Consider the following 21,538-nt stretch of genomic DNA (forward strand, 5'->3'; position numbering starts at 1 on the left):
TATAAACCGGGCGGTTTAGAATGAATGTTCTTTGCCTCTTGTGTTTATATATATTATCAGGGCTCGCAGAATCCTAAAATATTTGGTTGCCCTTCGGGCAAGTAGGTTTTAGATTTTGGTTGCCCTCATCATTTTTTTACTTGCCCACTATTTCAACTTAATTTTAACGTTTTATACCGCGACTGCACCGCGAAAAAACGTCGGTGAAAAACGCCTATGCTTAATACACTGTGGTGTTTTTTTCGATGGATTTTAAAGTAGTGAAAACAATTTTTCAAATTTTTTCAATTACACAGTGATGTAGGCCAATCTTTTAAGAACATTTTACAGTAATTTATTTTCTCATACGATCCTCCGTACAAGAGTTGCGATTGTTTAATTAACATGGTGTCCTGAAATCCCTTGAAAACGCTATGTTATTTCTGTTGGTTACGCTTCGTTGCACGGCATTGTTTGTCATCGATCGAAGATGTGTTCCGTTTCGTGAATGAAAAAGGCGTATTCACGTGGGTTTACTTTGGGAGCAAAAACGTTTTGCTTCTATTGTGCAATGAAATTCCGAAATCAAGCTATTTTGCGATATTTAAAATGTAGTGGCCTAGACATGGCACTAATTATCTTACAATTATTTAATAGATATATCTAAAATATTGCCTATAGAAATGTAGGCCTCCTAGGCCTAAAAAGTTTAAACAAAGTACTTATGAAGGTGATGAGCTTGTAACGCGTTGAAATCATAGAGAAAAAAAAAAAAACAAACATCAACTGACGTCCGTCTACGTGACGTGAAACAATACGCATGCGTATAGCAAAAAAACTCACAGCAGCTGCAGCCGTACGTAGTAGGAGCACATGGGTACGGTGTGTGGAGAGTGCGGGCTTGTGGAAGTTTACTTGTTGTTTCAGTAGAAGCTCGCACAGGTTGGATAAAAACAACCATCTGCTCGTACAAGTTTGTGATTGAAAACAACACAAGGGAACTGTGCCGAATTGTGGTGAAAACCACGTGCTCCGCCAAGTTGGAGTTTTTGAAAGTTCAACTCTCGGCGATACCCGAAGAAGTGTATTATTTTCAATGTTGATAATAAAAAATATACTGTAACTATTTAAGTATTCAATGTATTTATTAAATAAATTATTAGGCCTATTAAATTTATATTCTGTAATATTTATAAAAAAAATGGTAGGCCTACTTGCCTGTGTTAAAAACATCGGCCGGTGCCTATTTGGCACAGACAATTAAAATTACGTATCTATTATAATTTAATAATATACTGTATTTTCAATACAACTGTACATTTGAACAATAATTACAGTAATTCAGCAAATTATTTATTACACACAAAATACATGAATGTAATTAAACATAGGCCTAATCTACTATCAGGCTGTAGGCCACATAATTAATACTAAGTAGTAGATTCAGATTTTATTACCACCGTAAAATGATGTCGATAATTGAGAAAAACAAAAACATACTAGCCCCTATTTTATTTGGTTTATAGTATAACTAGGGAGTTGTTAATTAGAAACTCCCTGGTATAATAACTTCAAATAAGTTAAAAGCCGAGAGTTCAACGCTTCCTATTTCGCGATCAATGGATGCCGCAAAAGACCGCGTGCTATATGACAGACCTGGAAACTCCATACGCAACGACTTGATACGCCCGACTGCATAGAAACACATGTTTTGGCTCCTGGAGATAACGTTCCATACCACCGAATTCCGATCCATACATTTACTTAACAAACACTACACTGGTCTCGACGTCAAGAGAATTCGTTCGTGCGCGACTATTATTTTCATTGTTACAGTTTTTCACAACCCCTGTAAAACATCGTGGACATTTTCGGTGATTTTAAGAGGTTGCCCGTCGGGACATGACATATTAAATTTTAGTTGCCCGACGTATTTATTTGGTTGCCGCGGGACGTCGGGCAAGCGATTCTGCGAGCCCTGTATATATATAAAAAAAAATCAAGATCAAATAAGTTAAAACTGCCTCAATATAGATTTATTTTAACGACATGTTTCGGGCATAGCCCATCATCAGGTGAAAAGAATTGTAACAAAGGATAACATATATGTCACAAAATTACATAATAAAACAAATCAGCCAATCAAAGATATATATATATATATATATATATATATATATATATATATATATATATCCAAAGGCAAATTACTGAAAAAAATGACAATGCTGTGGGTATCAGTAGGTATCCCAATGAAAGCGCACAGAGGGGTATCACTTTTGAAATATTGACGAAATTCGAAAAAGTAGTATGACTTTGATGTTAAATAAATCGTATTCAATCTTAATTAATACTTACAAAATTTATATTGTTTGAAAGTACTTGTTTTAATCTATGTATAAGTGGGTTTATAATTAAAATTAATGAATTAGTTGCCGAGAAAATGCGATTTTAAAACGGTTCTAAAATCCCGTCGAGCCGATTTCCGTGCGTTGAAAACCTCATCGGAAAATCCCCATCAGTTTTCAAAACACGATCGCACGATTACCATTGAAGCTAGCGGATTAATTTTTGTTGTATGTTATCAGGCTTTAAATAAGCTTTAATTTGATACGAAAATCGACTTCTATAAATAGGTTTTTCGTAACGAAAAGTCAATTTTTGTGACAAAAATCCAATTTTGATTCACCGTTTATGGAAAAATATTATGGATTTTGGTATTAAATTATAGCTAAATCTACATTGAAATCGATAAAACATAGTTTACAAACGTATTGTGCATGGTAATTGTGCGAACTACATTTTAAAATGGTGCATGAGGCGTAAATCCCGTTCAAAATTTTAAAGATCCAACCATTATAATCCGGTGAATATTGTAGTGAGTAAAATATTGTACTCTAAAATACGCGCGCGTTTGTTGTGGCGTTTTCCGTTAAATACATTAATGCACCCTATTAGCGAATGGTACGTTCCATATTTTGAACACGTTGTTTAGTTTTCCTCGCTCGAGTTCGACCGGCTCGACGCGAGATGTGTGACAGCAGCGATGTCGGCGATTGACATGTCCTTTTCCGTCGTAGAATATCTGGTTTTATACATTAATTTAACAACTTAAAATTGATGTAATGTGCGGAAGATTTATTATGCAAGTATACAATGCAAATGCGTTAGGTTAAAATGTACCGAAGAAATTTATTAAGCTAATTTAGCAACGTTACATTTGACTCTGTATACGGCGGTCGAAAGTCATTAACTGCGACCGAAATACTTTAACGGGAGCGACTACTGATCGCGAGTAAGCCGTGACTTGGCCTAAACTTTAGCTCCGTATTTCAATTTTATAACGTAATAATACGAAAAGAAAACAATTTTTATAATGTTATACTGTATATACTATTCAGGTAAACAATTAATTGTTTTAATTAACATTGGTTATTTTAAATGAGTTTATTTTGACCCATATTGTGCGTTTGCCTTAAAAGAGCATATCTTACTTAGCAGCCCGGCTTAGATTTGGTGTCATAATCATACGGGCCTAAAATCTTGTTTTACGTATTCAAAAGTTATATATAATAGTATTTATGATTGAAATTATAAATATAAAGTATATTAAAATATTCTAATAATTATACTTACCGAAAATTAGTGTAAAAGAAAGGAAACAGTACACACCGTTTTTAACATACTTTTTCATTTTTTTTTTTTTATAATTTTAAATTTCACCATTAAAAAAATTTTTTTTTTTCATATACACATCTAAAATATATTTATTAATGAAATATACACTACATTCTAACAAGTACAAAAAAAATTAAATGAATTAGTACAATAGTTCAAAAGTTACAGATCATTGAAAAATTGCAGTTTTTTCATTTGTTTAGGGAATTCCAGCAAAAATGGGCACTAAATGCTTTCCTACCACTTTGCGGACCAATAATTTAAAAAATAGGTTTCGTTGAGGCTCCAAAAAAAATAGAGTTGTACAACTCTGTGATATCTATAGGTTTAACAAAATTCAAAACTTTTAACTAATTATTGTAAAAGTTATAACCTTTTAAAAATGCTTCCAATTTCAACTGCAAAAAACACCATTTTTAGGCAAAAAATCGTATATTTTTTTACCACTTTAAATGACCATAACTTTAGAACGGGTAATCGGATTTCAATCATTTAAATTGCAAAATTCTAATTACATTAAGTTCTTTATGGTTAACTGAAAGAAAAAGTAATTTAATTAAGTAAATTAATCTGAATTTTTTCATTGGGATACCTAGTATCAGTGGCTGGATCTCAATGGAGATACAAAAATAAAAAGCGAAAAGCTAAATCAAACGATAAAGTAAACAGCCAGAAAAGTCAGCAGAGCTTTCGGGCAACACTAGCCCTTCATCAGTGCAAGTGAAGGAATTTGGATAACGTCATAGTATAAAGCTATATATATATATAAACACATTAGGCAAAGAACATTAATTCTAAACCGCCCGGTGATATAGTGATATTTAATTAATTAATTTGAAACAATAAAGAATATATATATATATATAAACACAACAGGCATAGAAATAAATTCCAAACCGCCCGGTGATACACTGAAAATTATTTAATTAATTTTTGAAACGATAAAGATGAGGAAATCTGGGAGAATGAGAAAAAGTCGCCCCAACCTATATATATAACGTTTCAAATTAATTAAATTTCAGTATATCACCGGGCGGTTTAGAATTCGTGTTCTGTGCCTGATGTGTTCATCAGTGCAAGTGAGCTTACTTGGACAAAGTAAATAGTATAATATATATAGCATAATAAAAAATACTCATTGTCTAAAAATATCCAGTACATTAATTTTAATAATAATCTAGGCATCCTATAATAATCCGTAACTTTAAATCTTAAACCACCAAAATGTATTTAGTGTGCCAAATACAAAGCTTAGGCTAGATGGACCATGCAATAAAACCTGATGGACAAAAATCGGGTGAGTTGGTAGGTCTGTTATCGCGACCAAATAAAATGATCTGAAAAAACCATTATTTGGCTGATTAATGTATCAATGCAGCAGCCCATAGCCTTATTTTTCACTAAACAGTTTTGCTATTTTTTGTTTAGAGGTCCAAACAAGTTTAAAAAGAAAGAAGAGACATTTGATAGTGATGATGAACGAATGTATAAAGACCTACCTGTACCAGATTTCCAAAGTTCAGTTTACGATGAAATTGATGATTTTCATAAACAAAAGTTAAAGAGGATGAAAAAGCATATAAAAGAGCAAGAACGTGGAAGTACAGATGATGAGGTTGGTCAAAGTATAATATGAATATATGATCCCATTACACTTTTGCTATTATTACCATAGACGGCACAAACATGAATAATAAACACTCTCATAGGAAAAACTGACCTTGTGCCAGCCAGTTTTGATCCTAGAATAGTAGTACTCTAGAGTAGGCTTCATCTTTGAAAGTTTGTGGTCAATTATAGGTAAAAGTTTACAAACCTCACCACAAACTAGATTTGAACTTGTCACTTTGATAAGTTCGGGTTATCCGTCCAAACGCAACATGCACCACATACATTATATGAACGCCGAAAATTATTATGCCATCCAATGACATGAATTAAATATGTTTACAGTGTTGAATTGTACCTATTTTGTATCATAAAACATAACAGTATTTACGAAATAATCAGTATATGTTATATGCAGTGTAGCAAAGATGAAATTACGAGACCCAATTTTTAACTTGATATCATCAAAATGTAATATAAAGATAGCAATTTTATAAGATAATTATCTAAATAATTACATCAATGAAAATTTGAAGAATTTTAGACACAAAAAAGTGAGCTATTTTAAATGAGGTGAATTTTTACAAAAGAGACTTTTTGAATTCAACTGGCCATATGATAATGTCATGACATCAGATTTTTATAGGAATTTCATTTCTGAAGTGAATTTCATTTGAAAAGCCAAAGGTTAGACCAGAGCCATCATTATTTTCAAAGAAATTTGATATCAACTCAGATTACATTGACAAGTTTTCAACGTTTTATTCCACGAGGACATTGTGTGGAGTTTGCTTCGCCAAGTATCAAGAGGCATAATATACCACAGCATATACACTATTCTCATTCACAAGTGATTCCCTTATGGACAGGTTTCAATTCAACTAAGTCAAAGAGAAATATGGAAAGTCGGTCATTGCATATCCACCCATTATAGAAGCACCACCATCTGATATGAGCACTGTATACACAACACTCATACGAGGCAAGGAGTTAGCAGAGAAGTGTGGACAACCTTTTCATATACATACATTTGACCAGCAGCTATACGCTATTGCATAAAATGGTACGATTAAGTCTCCAACAGGAATTTCCTAACCTTGGCGGATTTCACACAATGGCAACTTTTACTGCATGTATTGGAAAAATCTAGGGAGATGCAGGCCTAAAAGATATGTTGGCGGATTCTAATGTGTTCGCTGAAGCAAGTGTGGAAAGGATGTTGTCAGGAAAGCAGTTCCATCGAGCAGTCAGGGGACTGACCTTTGTTTATGAAGCACTTATCCATCAGCTCATTCACAATTTTTGTATATGGTTAGATGAAAGAAAGCAGATTGAAGATCTAGACGAGTGTGTAACAGAGTTATGCTTTGTAAAAAAGATGTTTGCAACTAGTAGAGACATTTCGAATGAAAACATAACTGACCTCACTGCAATGAAAGAGAAATTAATACCTCTTTTGGAAGAATTTATTGCATGTGGACGGCAAGCTTCTTCGACGTTTGCTTTCTGGGAGCATTTTCTTAACGTCATACAAATAATGCTTTCCAACATAAGAGCAGAAAGAGAAGGTGACTGGAAGTTACATATTTGCAGCCACATGAACATGCTGCCATATTTTTTTGTTGCAGACCGACCAAATTATGCTCGATGGGGAACACTGTATAGTTTAGAAATGATTAATTCCCTCCCTGAAATGGTTTCTAAGGCATTTGATGATGGAAAGTTTTCAGTGAGACAGACACCAGGGACGTTTAAGGGAATTTGGACAGACATGGGAGTGGAGACGACAATTTTAAAAGATAGCAAGAGCCATAGCGGCATAATAGGATTGACTCGTAGAGGTTCAGCTGTACTGAGGTGGACATGCATACGGCACATTCTAGGTCAGTATGCCAAAATGATGCATCAGAGAAGTGGAAAGAAAACTGGTGATACCGATTGTCATGAGCAAACTAAACCAGCCCTGATGAAAAGAGATGAATGAGATGCACAACAAATAATAAATCACATACACAATAACATGACCGATCCATTTGCTACATCATCACACCCACCAATGCTTGTAAACTTGGGCACAGGACTTGTTTCTACAAAGGAAATAAATGATTCACTATCAAACATTGCTGCTAAAGGCCAGAAGATGTTAGGTGACTTTGTCAATTCTCGCTTGGTTGTAAATCCAGGGAAGAACAAATCTTTATACCATCCAATTACAAGGTCTGGGGTGAAAACTTACAGACATCTCATGAAAACTACAAATGTAAAAATCAAAGGAAAGTTGAAAAAAAATAGCTCTATCACCAGAATTAATATATCAAAGAGCACTTTCTTTGTCAAGTGTTAGACCAGAGGTGAACTTGACCACAGTTCTAAGTTATCCTGTAACTGCTATTCCACCATCATTATTCAAAGAAGATGGAAGTAGACGAAGAACAAACAAATCAGACCTGCTTCATGCCCTTGAGGACAATGTGAAACATTTAACCACAGCAGACCTCCCACAATCAGAACTAACATCTGCTGTTCTAATAGACGCAATGGCGGACTTGCAAAAAATGAACGTTACGAATATGACATCATTCGCCGATATTGGAGATTTTTGTTTCGAGAAAATCAAGAAGCTGCTCTGTTCGAATGAAGAGGTGCATTTGGTTTTTGATAGGTATGATGATGAACAAACACCAAAAGATGAAGAGAGAGATCGTAGGTGTCGTGCTGTTAATAATATCGCTACCAAGTTGAAAAAACAGACCACTTCCAAATTGGAAAACCTTTATGGGTGTTTCGCATAACAAGGGGGAGCTGACTAATTTTATTTCAAGCTATGTCGAGGAAAAGGCAAATCAACACCCTGAAATATTTAAGGCTGGAAATAGAATGTTATTTATTGCAGGCGGATATCAAATGAGATTGATGTCAAAGGTGGTAAATCAGACAGGGATTAATGAAATTGTAGAAGACTTATCGTCAACTCATACTGAAGCTGATACAAGAATGCTCTTGCATGCCACGCATGTTAACAACCGAATTATCACTATACATGCTAAGGGACGGCTAATTGTTCAGTCTCCAGATACAGACGTGCTAGTTCTTTTGACACATTATTGTCAAGAAATGCAGGAATTAGTGAAGTTTGGTTTGAGACTGGGCACATGACCAAGATGTTAGATCTTAGAAGGTATATTCCAGTGCATTCAATTGCTGATCGGATTGGGAAAGAAGTTAGTAAAGGGTTGCCAGCTGCACATTCCCTTACAGGATGTGACACAATCTCATCATTATTTGGAGTAGGAAAGAAAACATTGTTCCATATTGCTGAAAATGCCAAAAGAACACTTAAATAATCTTCAAGATCTTAATGATGATGACATAGATAAAGCTGTGAACTCTTCAAGGAAATTTGTTGCTAATCTTTATGATACTACTATGCGATTTGAAGGAACACATGAATGTCTCAATAAGCTACGGGTTTGTATGGCAACAACACGTTGTGCATCAGTATCAAAAATTCCACCATGTGAAGCATCATTCCTGTGCAACACGTCAAACGTGCATCATGAATTATGTCTTTAACGCCATTTGTTTGGCTTACCGGAGTGGAATTGTTCGTACGGCAACGTTTGTCTAATTTGGCTCTAATGGCCGCCCATACGTATTAACCATTTTTGGTCGCCATTTGAATCGAAATTGTCTTACTGTGAATGTGGTTACTGTTAGATATATAAACAAAATATACAAAGAACATTTATTACTGTGACTGTGGGTAGATTACTGACAGTTGCTTCTGAACATATATTAATTAAAAATTATAAAAAATATAAACGTCATAGTGGTGTATCATTACATGTACTTTACTATTTCAATCGACTATAACGGGGACAGTTTTAAAAAGTATTATAAATCGTAAATGTTTTACTGTGTTTAGTGGTATATTGATAGGCCTATAAAACATTTAAAACAATATTTCGTTACTGAGTAGATAGAGAATATATTTTTTTTAAATCTTTCTTCCCATCCTCTTCCCCATCCCTCAACTCTAAATAATGTTATACAAAACACAAATTGGGTTTGTTTAAATGAGTTCAAATAAAAAAATTGGACTCATCTTTAAAACGAGGCCTAATTCCCAGGGTGCTAATTTTACATAAATCATCGTGTCTATTTATTCGTTTCTGTAAACGACAATGTACTATAGTCCTGCGGTACGTACATTTTTTATGCTGGAATTACTGTTATTCGAGAACCATCTGTGGACACGACCTAGATGGTACGCTCGCTTACCATCTAGTAAATAATAATTTGCCATAATTGTAGATGATATGCAAAACGTTTTATTTGACTTTAGGTAAAAATGAGATAACAAAATATACAAAGCAACAGCTGGTATGGCGATTAAACAATTATAACACACCAAAACAGTTTTAAATTAATTTATTAACTTTATTAACTAATTATTTATGATGATTTCTTGTAATTGTTATGTATTGTATTTGAATTATGCAGCCCTCTATGGTAAGTGTTAATAAAGGTTACACAAAATGGCCCCTGTGTGAGTTGCATGTCTGTCTCACGTGTTGAGGTAAAACAAAATATGACATGGTGTCAGAAGGATACATTTTTTAAATTAAAGTAATGGAGATGGAGTTTAAACCCTCAGGACAATTTAGAGTGATCCCAAATGAAAATACAGCAACAGCATGGGCCAAATGGAAACAACATTTTGACCTGTATTTGACACAAACAAGGCAACAGCAACAGGTGGTAGGAAAGTCGCAATGCTATTGTGCATGATGGCAAAAGAATACATTAAGCAATTTCATTTTTGAAGCTGGACAGAGCAAAGATAATTTGAATAGTATACTGTGTTGGCCAAGTTTGATGGATACTTTGAACCAAAAAAGCTAATTAAGAAATATGTCACAAATTTCCAAAATAGGATGCAGGAAGAATCACTAGCTGACTATATAACTGAAATTAGAGAATTAGCCAAACATTGTGGGTTTGGAGAGTTAGAAGATAGACAAATTGCAATACAAATATCAAATGGAGTACGTGATGAAAAATTACAAGAAAAATTATGGGATGATTATCTTTCGCTAGATGATATCGTAAAGAAAAGCATGGCATTTGAACAAGCTATTAAGGAAAATAAGAAACTGTGCAGTACAAAACACAATAGTAATGGTACCACAATTGAAGCTTGTGTTTATTTACATACATTTGGATAGACTTGCTCCAAGTCTGTATTTATTGTCTTTCTATGTCATTCCACACGTCGTCGTTTTGATTTTTGTCTGAAAATACAGACTTGTGAAACACGTATAGAAATCGATTTGCAGACCGCAAACATCCGATAAGAATGACGTAGGTTATCATACCGTATTTGGCTATATGGGCCGGGCGGTATGTAAATATGGATATCGAATCAACCAATGATCATTTTGTTTAAAAATGAAAAGATCGAGTACGTACAGTGCTGAATGTACGATCGAGACTGAACAACTGTTGAAATATAACATTGTGTTGCCAAGTTGTTTTTTTATTAATTGTCTAGGCCTCCTTCGTAGGCTACTCAACTCGTACGTAGGCCTATGACCTGCCATAAAACGTCAATAAGGTACACACCACCACCGGCACACAACAGAGCTACACCACCACACAGATAGGACAGGCTAGGAGGACAGGGTCTGGGTGGGAATTAATCTTCGCATAATAAATCCATTCAATGTTTGATTTGCGGAGAAGCTAGCCTATCATTATCAAAAAGAGTTTTCATGTTCTTGGAGAAAATCCCATCAAATGTTTACCAGACTACTAGGCATATAAAATCATTTCTAGCCTTCAAAAACTTTCATCAATGTACAAAAGTACACACGTGTGTACGTCTCCACACATTGTCTAAACGTAACATAGCGCATGCGCATCATCTTAGTTGTTGTGAGTCTTTGAAATTCTAAAATATGAATATTAAAACAGCGTACGAGTGAGTAGCCAATCACATGCGGCTGAAACTAGTCAACTGGATAATCTATGCACCAAGAATTCTTGCTGCCAAACCATGTGACTTGTGCGTGTTTCCCCAGACGGAGTATCCAAACTCAAGTAATACACATATGAAATATTTATATTTTTACTAATATTAAGACAAAACCCCGTCTGTAGCCCAGACTAACATTTGGACACCACAGGCCTACAACAAGTAGTAGAGCAAGAGCGTACCATCGAAGTAAAGATCAACAACGACATAGATCAGGAGGACGAGGTAGACACACAGTTCAACACACCTTCCATTGTAACATACCACAAGGTCCACAGCAAAATTTTTCGCATGCCAATTATGGAAGACAACCATTTACTTGTCAAAAATGTGGTAATCAAAACAGCAAAAGAAACTGCCCAGCATGGACAATTATGTACTGTAGATACTGTAATAAGGTTGGACACTATGCTAGATGTTGTAGAATAAGAAAAAATGTTTTGTGTAATGAATTACAAGATAATGTACACAATGATGTAAATAAAAGTTATTTATAATGATGTTGAGGATATCAACTTGACAGATTTGGATTTATTTGCACATTTTAATGATGCGTGTAACAATAATGAATGGGTGGTTGAATTCAAAACCATTTAAAATGATACAATAATGTTTAAGACAGCAGCAATTTTTAACTTGTATTCTATTCCAATTTTTTAAAGGATTCTATGTTGTAATTATGTAATTTGTATGTTCTTTTTATCAGTTGTTTTTAGGACCCAAGTGGAAATAAGTTTTTAACTTTTCTTGGCATTCCTTGTAATCAAGGCCTGTTTTCCTTGCAATTGTTTCTCTATTTTTTATGTATTATTTTTTATTGTTTTTTTAACATTTATTACCAAATAAAGAAATTCAAAAAAATTCAAAGAGTAATGATTATCAGATGCAAAAGTATTTCCTATTTTTGTGTTTTGCTTTTAATAAGATGGAAGTTTTAAGCTTGGATTCAGAAGATGAAGACGATTATGAAGCTCAGTTAATGGCAATAAAAAAACAAGCACATCTTGATGATGTAGCTAGTGACATGGAAGATGAAGATGATGAAAATAATGCTGAAGATGCATTACCAAACAATAAATCTTGGGGAACCCACAAGAAGTCGTTCTACCATACAGACTATGTGGATGATGATCTACCTGGTAAGCATTTTGCTATGCCTTATATTTTTGATAATCCATTAGGGATGTCACCACGGTGGTCGGGAATGGTCGGCCCCATCCACCACTTGGAATTTCCGACCACCATTTTCATGACGCCGACCACCACTATATTTACACATGTAGATTGTAGCATATTGTTCGTTACCTACTACGATGTTTTGTTATTATAATTATCAACGCGTCGATCGTAGGGTGGTTCGTAGGATTAAACACCATTGTCATCGCCTTTAGAAAACGCATGGACAATGCAAATCAACAATGTACTGTTTACTATTAAATGTAGAAGACGGCATATTTTAGTGGTTAGCCCATATGGTTGGCCTAATTTAGTCGGACGAGGCGACATCGTGCGCTGAATCGACATCGGAGTGGAGTCTAGTTTTGGCCGCCTATGCTATTAAATTATTTAATCCTACCTTGGCTTAGCGAATTATAAATATGCCGACGTAAACATGTCTACAAAAATATATGCAAAATCAATTTATTCCATGTTAAGATTTAACATAGTCTTAGGTCTATTCAATTATTATGACATGTCACTGTGTAAAGAAAATGGCCCAGGTAGTATTCTGTAACTACACCAACCAGAATTAAATTTTGCTACATGTGGGTGGTTGGAACAGTTAATTTAGAGAGAGCATTGCGTTTCATGTCATGTGACACAAAATCTAGGTAAACTATCTTCGTCGCGTTTCCAGGCCTGCCATAATATGACCCAAAAAAAATGTAGGTCTGTGCACGATCGACGTTCCGATACTATATTTAGAATGTTAACGCCATCGTTCCTGCATTTTTAGAAGTTGGCCTAAGCATATACTAGTTCATTGATGTTCACTGTGTAGTGTCATGCCTCTACCGTGGACAATTTCTATTTATTTATACATTCGCTGTCGAGTCGAGTATATAAAAAACACCACAAAGAAAACGATTAATAATATTTATTAACAATGCTTCTTTGTTCTCCGTCAGACAAAATTTAAATACGTGGGTTTGGCGGAGTAGCTGTATCCATCCCTAACACTTTCTCCCTCCCTTATCCATACTTTACTTACGAATTAATCGTTGCATGGAGTATTTGTACTTGAAGTTAGTTATGCTGGGGTAACACTAACATTTCATTTTGTTTAGCCATTAAATATTTTTTTTAGTCATTTATAGCCAAAATGGCTGAAGTCCACTTTTTTATTTCGCCAAATGAATCGGTTGTTATGTTAGCCAAAATAAAAAGTTAATGAAATATAATGGTAAAAACATTTCAGTCAATTTATCCATGTCTATTATTTAGGCCTAACTATACCCTGTTCCTTGTACCTTTTTGTAAGGCATTTAGAGAGAGCCAGGTCTAAATTACTGTATGATTAAAAAAAAAAAAAAATTTACGTTGTATTTTAGACGATCAAAACAATTAATTGCTTTTAATCATACAGTTATCTATTTTTTTTAATCCCCTGAATGCTCCTATGTTATTTTTGTTTTTCACGGCTGGCTGATCATGACATTTGTCTGATGACGTCCGTACCACGAAAATCGTGTCCTAAGACTTCATGGTCACTCGCCGTCGCCGAATGCTTTTGCCAAAATGATGGTTTGATTATCTATTTTATCATGTCATCGCCAAAATGGCTAAAGCAACTGTTTTATTTTTCGCCAATGTGGAAACTTTTTTGCCCATGGTGACTTGGCGATGGGTCAGTGCGAGCCCAGCTATGTACCAAAGAGGTTTAAATAATTCACTAGAGTCTGAAATCTCTAACTACCGACTTAAAAAGTTTTACCATGACTAATCTGCATATATGTCACGCTGCATGCAAACAAATAAAATATACACTTGCCCTCAAGGAATTGAGGATTTTGTCGCAATCATTTACCAATTTTTTGATTAAAAATGCTAGGATGGTTACTTGCAGCAAACTAGAGTTCAAGCAGTAATTATTAGTAGTAGGATGTCCTTTTGTCAGATTATTCCATATATCCATTGTATGCAAAAATGCAATACATTAAAAAAACAAGTTAATTAGTTTCATTAGAGTTTACTTTTTAAAAACTGTACTGCATTAAAAAAATATATGTTAGGCCAAATAAAAAAATATACTTGTTAAGCGTCACACCCTCATAAATTTCAGGGGAGGGAGGGCGTTTTTTTGTTGTTTTTTTTAAAAACTTTTTATGGAGGTATATTTTTGCGAGATGGACGTTTCGGCCCACTTTTTTTTTAGGACGAAACGTCAAAATTGACTATGTACAGAATATTATTGCCGATGACAAAACTGATATTTTGTATTGTTTATGTCCAGACGTAATTAAAACATTAAATTTAATTGCCACCGAGCAAAATTATAGGCCTAGGCTAACTAATCCGTCCAAGCTGCTATCCCCGCCTCACTTATCTGTCATGGTCCGCCGTCTCTCGCTCGATTCATCTATCCAGGAAATTCCCTATCGCGAGAAGCATGATGTTGGTCTCAATAATACTAAATAGTGGTCTGATTTATAGTTTGAAAACAGCTTACGGCATTTCTTAAGTGAATTTTTATTCAACGTATTCTTCCTTGATGAATCCTTTGCCCATTGCTGTTTAAATCAGTATTTAAACTTGTGATGCGAAAAGTGTGTGTGTAATTATTCCACAGGTAAATACCAGGCATAAGGAAACCCATTGCCCAACAGGACCTCGTAGTGTGCCGACCTCGAGCGCGAGATCATCGTAAACAAAATTGGTAGAGTCCATTATGTATAGGGTGTTTACTATTTACGAACCTTTTAAAAACGCGCTTCGACCAGTACAGTATGCATTGTAAGTGCTTGTTGTTCACTGTTGAGGAAGATGGAATCAGTGTATGATGCAGTAACATTGTTGTATTAAAGTATATGAATAAAGTTGTTGTTGATGTTGTCACCTTGTTGGATATAGGAACCCTGAGCTTTGAGTTTGCACTCTTATAGAGCAGCAGTTTTCATTTTGTGTGGAAATGTTTTGTTATTTATCATATGAGGGAGGCAGGATTGTTTCTCAATTTAATTTATTATCATTTTTAGGTTATTTGACTATAAATAATGTAGTATATTAACTTAAAAATTGAAATTTTACTTGCTAAATGAAGGTTTATCTGATGAGGAGGAAGAACAAGCTGAAGAGGAGAAGGAAGCATTAGCTATTCAGCAACGCATGGTGCAGGATCTTGATGAAGAAGACTTTGCAATGGATCTTTTCAAAGTAAGTGCACTAAATCAAGTTGATGACCAAACCATACACTTTAAAAAAGTGAATAAAGATATGGTAATAATCATAAAAAGATATATAGATGTGAATTATTACTTTCGTAGGGGTCCAGAGAATTTGACTTCAGAAATTGGTTTAGGGTGGTTAAGCAATCATTTTTGGCTTGAAAATGTGATAAAAGGTCAGGCTGAAATGTTATAACATCTTAATAGGTCCTTAAATCTTGACAACCTCTGGCACAAAAAGCTAATTTTTGTTCTCAAAATGTTCAGAAGACATGCATTCATATTCCGTCTAATGGAGCATTTATAATGGAGCATTTTCGTCAAAAATTATCAGAAATGCCATTTACATTTCTAATAGAACATTTTAGTTAAAGAATGACCGGAAATACTATTATTAATTTTACTTTTTTTTAAAAAAATAACAAAAAACATCTCTACACAACTTATCCTACACCTGCCAACTCTCACGCATTAATGCGCAAGTCTCGTGCATGAGGCCCAATTTTTTGTGCCTTACGCATACGTGGCTATTTCTCGCGCATCCATACAAAATATTCGCAAAAACATTATTTTAAAATTAACTTGCCTATTTTGAAGGGAAAATAGCCTAGGACTACACTTTATTTAAGTAATTTGAGCATAATTAGCCAAGGCCTATGTTTATGGTTGAGGTAGTACAAGAAAGCTAAAATCAATTCGGCAAAAATTTAAACATAGAAGGCATATTTTGCGATTATTTTGAATTAGTATAACATAGAGGCTGCATATTCAATTTTAATCTATTGTCTCGCACATTGGCTACTGAAAAAGTTGGCAGGTATATTATCCTATAGACATTAATGTTATGCAATAACTGATTCTTTTAATGGTTTCTTTATACAAATTAAACAAATTCTTTACTGTTTATAATTGTACTTTTGCTTATAATAATGCTAGAAAATGTTGTTGAAGATTTTTATGATCAAATTGTAAGATTTTAAAACATTGCTGCAGATAACCACATTTGTCACTAAATGTATAGCGTTCTTGTATTGTATTCAAATTCAGTACCTTTAAAATTTAGATTACCGTATTTATTGTTCATGAGGGTTTTTAAGGGTGGTTTGGGAGTGCGTTTATTCAAGGAAGGTGTTTATTCGAGGGAGGAGTTTATTTGTGGATGGTGGTAATTTTATTAATGATATAAAATTCATTTCACAACTTTAAAAAAGGTACGTTACATGATTTGTTTTCCTCTTTTTTACCTCTCTTAGAATAAAATTAACACTGTCACAGGTTCCATTAAACCGATCCTCTCCAGGTGCCAGTATAATGATATAAAAAAATTACACATCATTATTATGATACACCTAATTGCACTCCCATTGTTCATTTGAATCTTTCTATCATCCGTCTGTTTGACTACAATTTGCATATTTTCGTATGCCAATACATATAGTTTCATGACTATTGTACAGTACAATGTCCAGCTGTCCTGAAACACTCTACACACAGTTGTGTTCTGTAGTATGATTTTATCATGATCCATTGGCCATCAAAATAAAAAAATACAAAATATTCATATAAAGTATGATAAAATTACAATTAGGCCAAGAAAAAAAAAATTATTGTGTAAATCCCAAAAATGGGTAGGTCGGTAGGAAAAGTTTCATAGCTCACGCTAGCTATAAATTTTTTTTTTTTACAAAAGTTTAAAAAAGGTTTATTAAATAAACATGCCTATAATAGCTTTTTGCGGCATATAAGCCTAGGGTTGCTTGGCCTACTAGCTACCATTTTTAAACCTAAAACCAAAAACATCGAGGTGAAATATATTTGCCAATTTGGCGAATAAGACAATATTTTTCACCATTTGGTTTCAAAATTGCTGTTTGACTCACAAAAAAAAGCCGACCTTCATTTTTTTTCAGTTTAGTGGCCAACACAATATTTTTTCTTGCCTTATGCCCAAAATAGTTTTAGATAGGCCTGCCTACTATTAAAGTAGCGAATAGGCGCCCAACATTGGTAGGGTACGCATGGGGGATAAGCCTCTAGCTAGGTGGGACCGGAGGGAAGAGGCTACTATTATTAATACTATTATTTATTTTGTGATAACCTTGACCTTGAAATGCTACACAGATAGCCTAGGGCTATATTTCAACCAAATAAACAAATAATAATAAAACAAATCAACAAATAAATCTATGAACTTATCAAATACACCGTTGCTAGCCAGCCTAGAGAATTAATTACTGTCTGTGGTCTGGTTTAAAATTTAAAGCAAGGCGGGAAAGAGATGCGTAATTATCCACCCGCCATTGAGTTCCCTAATTATCGTGCTGCGTACTATATATTGTCATGGCACACGCCTACAATAAATTATTTATTACTAACTCTATGATAATTAATTACACTAGAGGGTGAGCTCGCTTCGCTTGCTCCCCTCTAGGAAGTGTAGACAATGGTTTTCGGAATGATAATGTTCTCCTTGTATGTTTTCTGTCGGTTACCATTATTGAAAATGCTTGACATTCGTAAAACTAAACTACTCTGTTTCACAGTGTCTTAGATGATTAATAACATTTTAAAGTTTAGCGTTTATTGTTTGGTAGGGACCTTATAGGGCGGAGGTGAGGAGGCGTGAGGAGGAGTTCATTTGAGGGAGGTGCTTATTTGAGGACGTTTATTAGATAGTTGGGTTGGGGGGGGGGGGTTGATTATTATTCAAATTGATGTTTTATTGGAGAGGCGTTTATTCAAATAAATACCATCCTAATAATTATTAATACATTATTTAATTTAAACATCTTTTGAAACTAACTGCCATGACAGAGTGGGCCGTTTCGGCCCAAGAACGAAGACATTACGGCTTGCAACATGGGCAGACATCTCGGTCCTAACGGGACACAGATAGCCTACAGTTATTCCTGCCAGCTTACTCGATAAAACTCGGCTATCAGGATTTTACTCGATTTTAAACAAAATGTCTTATCAAATCTCCCTATGTAATTTTATAATACTATTCCCCACAATATCAGACATCTCGGTCCTAACGGGACACAGATAGCCTACAGTTATTCCTGCCAGTACTCAATAAAACTCAGCTATTGGGATTTCACTCAATTTTAAACAAAATGTCTTATCATCAAATCTCCACAATATATTCCAATTCTTTATGGCGTATATTTAATTTGATCTTTATTCATTTGCAGTATAATTTTTATTTTTTAAATACTGTACCTTCACAATCACACGCGCGGTCCGTTCCTAAAATAAACAAAAAACTGAAATGGCTATGATAATGGCCAACTTTAGCTCAAGTCCTACTATCAGTTTTTTTCTTCTGTCTTCCAAAGGGACACTGTATTGATTGATGGAAAGTGCCTGTTTCCAGTCATCTTTAGGGTCAAATCTATTATTTTAACTGCTCCCTTTTGTATAAAAGAGAGAAAATAGTTGAAACCAGGTTGTTGCGAGGTGAACTCATTGTAAACCCGGAAATTACTTTGACCGCGAAGAATTGAAATTGAGTTGAAAATCTACTGTTGAAATCATAAATTTTGTTAAAAAACTCTTTATAATATCTTCCTAAGATAAAAATATGGAAAAATAGTGTCGAACTGAAAACTAATGTTATCAAATCTACGTTTCGCGGTACATCTGAGATAGATAAGGTGGAGATTTGTACCAAAGTTTTCCCATTGTGCTCGCCTATGTCAGAATTAACCAATTTTTAATAGATGCTCATAATACTTACAGGCCATGCCAAATTGTAACGCTGTGTTAGGCTCACTTCAAAAATAATAAAAACATTGTATTTAAGAATTTTACTTAAAAAATCCAATTCCATAAAACAAATGAAAGCTTAAAACTGTCGTCACGACAACTACTGTGGCTGCTAAAAATTTCCCAAGCCTAATGAGTCTAGTCGGTTTCTAAATATACAGCTGAGCTTGGTTAAGGTACCGCTGCCCTGGATACACAAAGAGGGATGCCGAAAAGACCATGTGACTGTGTCAATGAACTGAACGGGTAGACTGAATTCCTTTCTCGTGACTCACCTGCTTTATGTTTGTTTTTGTAGACATAGCTCTCCAGCAATTGCAGGTTTTTAAAAAACATTATTTAATTTAATATAGATTACCACAGTACTTCTTTTTTATTAACAAATTAAATTAGTAAAACAAAAACAAGTAACTGGGTTTATCCCAGGACAACCATCATCATTATGTGTTTTAATTTATCTTTTCTGGAAACAATTCAGAAATATCTCATAAATGTGAATTATATTTTGAATAATTAGGTTATTATCGATGATGCAATGAATGATTCGATCCTTAATGTTATAGGAGGTGATTATTGATCGGATGGTGATTGATTGTGATAGGAAATCAGCTCGTTAGTATCACTGAAGATGCAGTGTTAAATTTAATGATAGAACAATGTCATTAACTAATAATCAAAAGTAGCCATAGTGACACAGCAAAGGGTGTGGCACATAAGTAACCCGTTTTTAAATGCAGCGGCTAATTTGATCATGAGTACAAAGACAACTCAACAAGTCAACGCAAACACATTTATCAATATTAATAAAATAATAATTTACCGTCTGTTACGAATTATCCCAGTAAATTATTACTCTGACGAATTCGAAATTAGATGTTAAAAATCCACCAATACACTAAATATTAAGATTGTGGCAGAGAAGTGTTAAACAATTAATCCCACTATCTGTGGAATCATCCAAATAGTCCCGTCGTAATATAGCAAGTTAATAATGCCAGTTTGGGCAATGGAAGGCACAAAAATATACCGTCTATGCTAAATCAATGTGATCCAGATTCCTGTTCATTCAGAATTTGCACTTAAAATCTCGGTTGGCCGATCGACGGCGTCACAAACAAAATCCTGTCTATCCCAAATTATCTCCCGATATATTAATGATAAATCCCACTGTGTTGGTGGATCCCAAACAAATCTTGTTCATTCAGAATTTGCGCTAAATATCCCGGTTGGTCAACGAGATCCTGAAAAAGATCCCGCTCAACGAAAATTTGAGCTAAAAAATCCTGACGACCTGCTGGAATCCTAAAAAAATCAGGATTATCTCGAAATTATGATCCCGATAATAAATCCCATCAGGATGACCAAATCCCGGCAAGATTCAGCGATTCGAATGAGATCCCGACGGGATTGCTCAAAATTCAAAACAAATGTTAGAAGGTTTTACCGATTTAAGGCTAATTTTTCACCAAATATCAGGTTATTTTTCGTGAAACTCTTTCATTTTAGCATTTAGCTTATGGTGTCAAAAAGTATTATGTTTGATGAGACAGGATGTTGTTTCTATATAAAACAATACTCTAAGAAAATTAGTATACTTACTTACTTACCGTTTTTGATATCTTTTTCTCGTACAGGTAGATAAAACTGATGATGTTGAAAGTCAAATTGTAAAAGATTTGTCAAAAATATCGAAGAAAGAAAAACTTCAACATCTGGAAAAGGATTCACCAGAACTGTTTTTACTTATTGAAGAATTCAAAACAAAGGTAAGCAATTATATAATTCATTCATTTATAATTAAAAATATTCATCTAGGTTTTAATATCCAGGAGTTCATTTTGCAAAAACTAAAAAATTAGCAAGCGTTTTTTAGATCTAATTTAAGGTCACAAACTAAATTTAATGTAAAAATAAATACTTTATTGTTTTATTGCTTTTTTCCTCTTTAAATAGTTAACAAGGCTATATACATGGCTGCAGTTGCGTGCTTATTTGTTTACTGACTGACCGACCGACCGACCAACTGACCTACATAGTCAGCTGTAAAGTCGCTGTGCGAAAAATAAGTTGATTCTAATAATTT

General features: G+C 34.3%; 1 protein-coding gene across 2 annotated transcripts in view; it reads left to right on the plus strand.

The window, feature by feature from the left end:
* LOC140044980 (something about silencing protein 10-like) overlaps positions 1-21,538 on the plus strand; it is a 67,142-nt gene that overhangs the window by 15,066 nt on the left and 30,538 nt on the right. For both annotated transcript variants that reach the window (XM_072089701.1, XM_072089700.1), the window contains exons 2-5: positions 5,086-5,272; positions 12,228-12,441; positions 15,564-15,676; positions 21,090-21,221. In XM_072089701.1, the coding sequence (XP_071945802.1) occupies positions 5,086-5,272; positions 12,228-12,441; positions 15,564-15,676; positions 21,090-21,221 (646 nt within the window). The remainder of the gene's footprint in view (positions 1-5,085; positions 5,273-12,227; positions 12,442-15,563; positions 15,677-21,089; positions 21,222-21,538) is intronic.

This window comes from Antedon mediterranea, chromosome 3 (genome assembly GCF_964355755.1).
Source record: "Antedon mediterranea chromosome 3, ecAntMedi1.1, whole genome shotgun sequence".
Lineage (NCBI taxonomy): Eukaryota > Metazoa > Echinodermata > Crinoidea > Comatulida > Antedonidae > Antedon > Antedon mediterranea.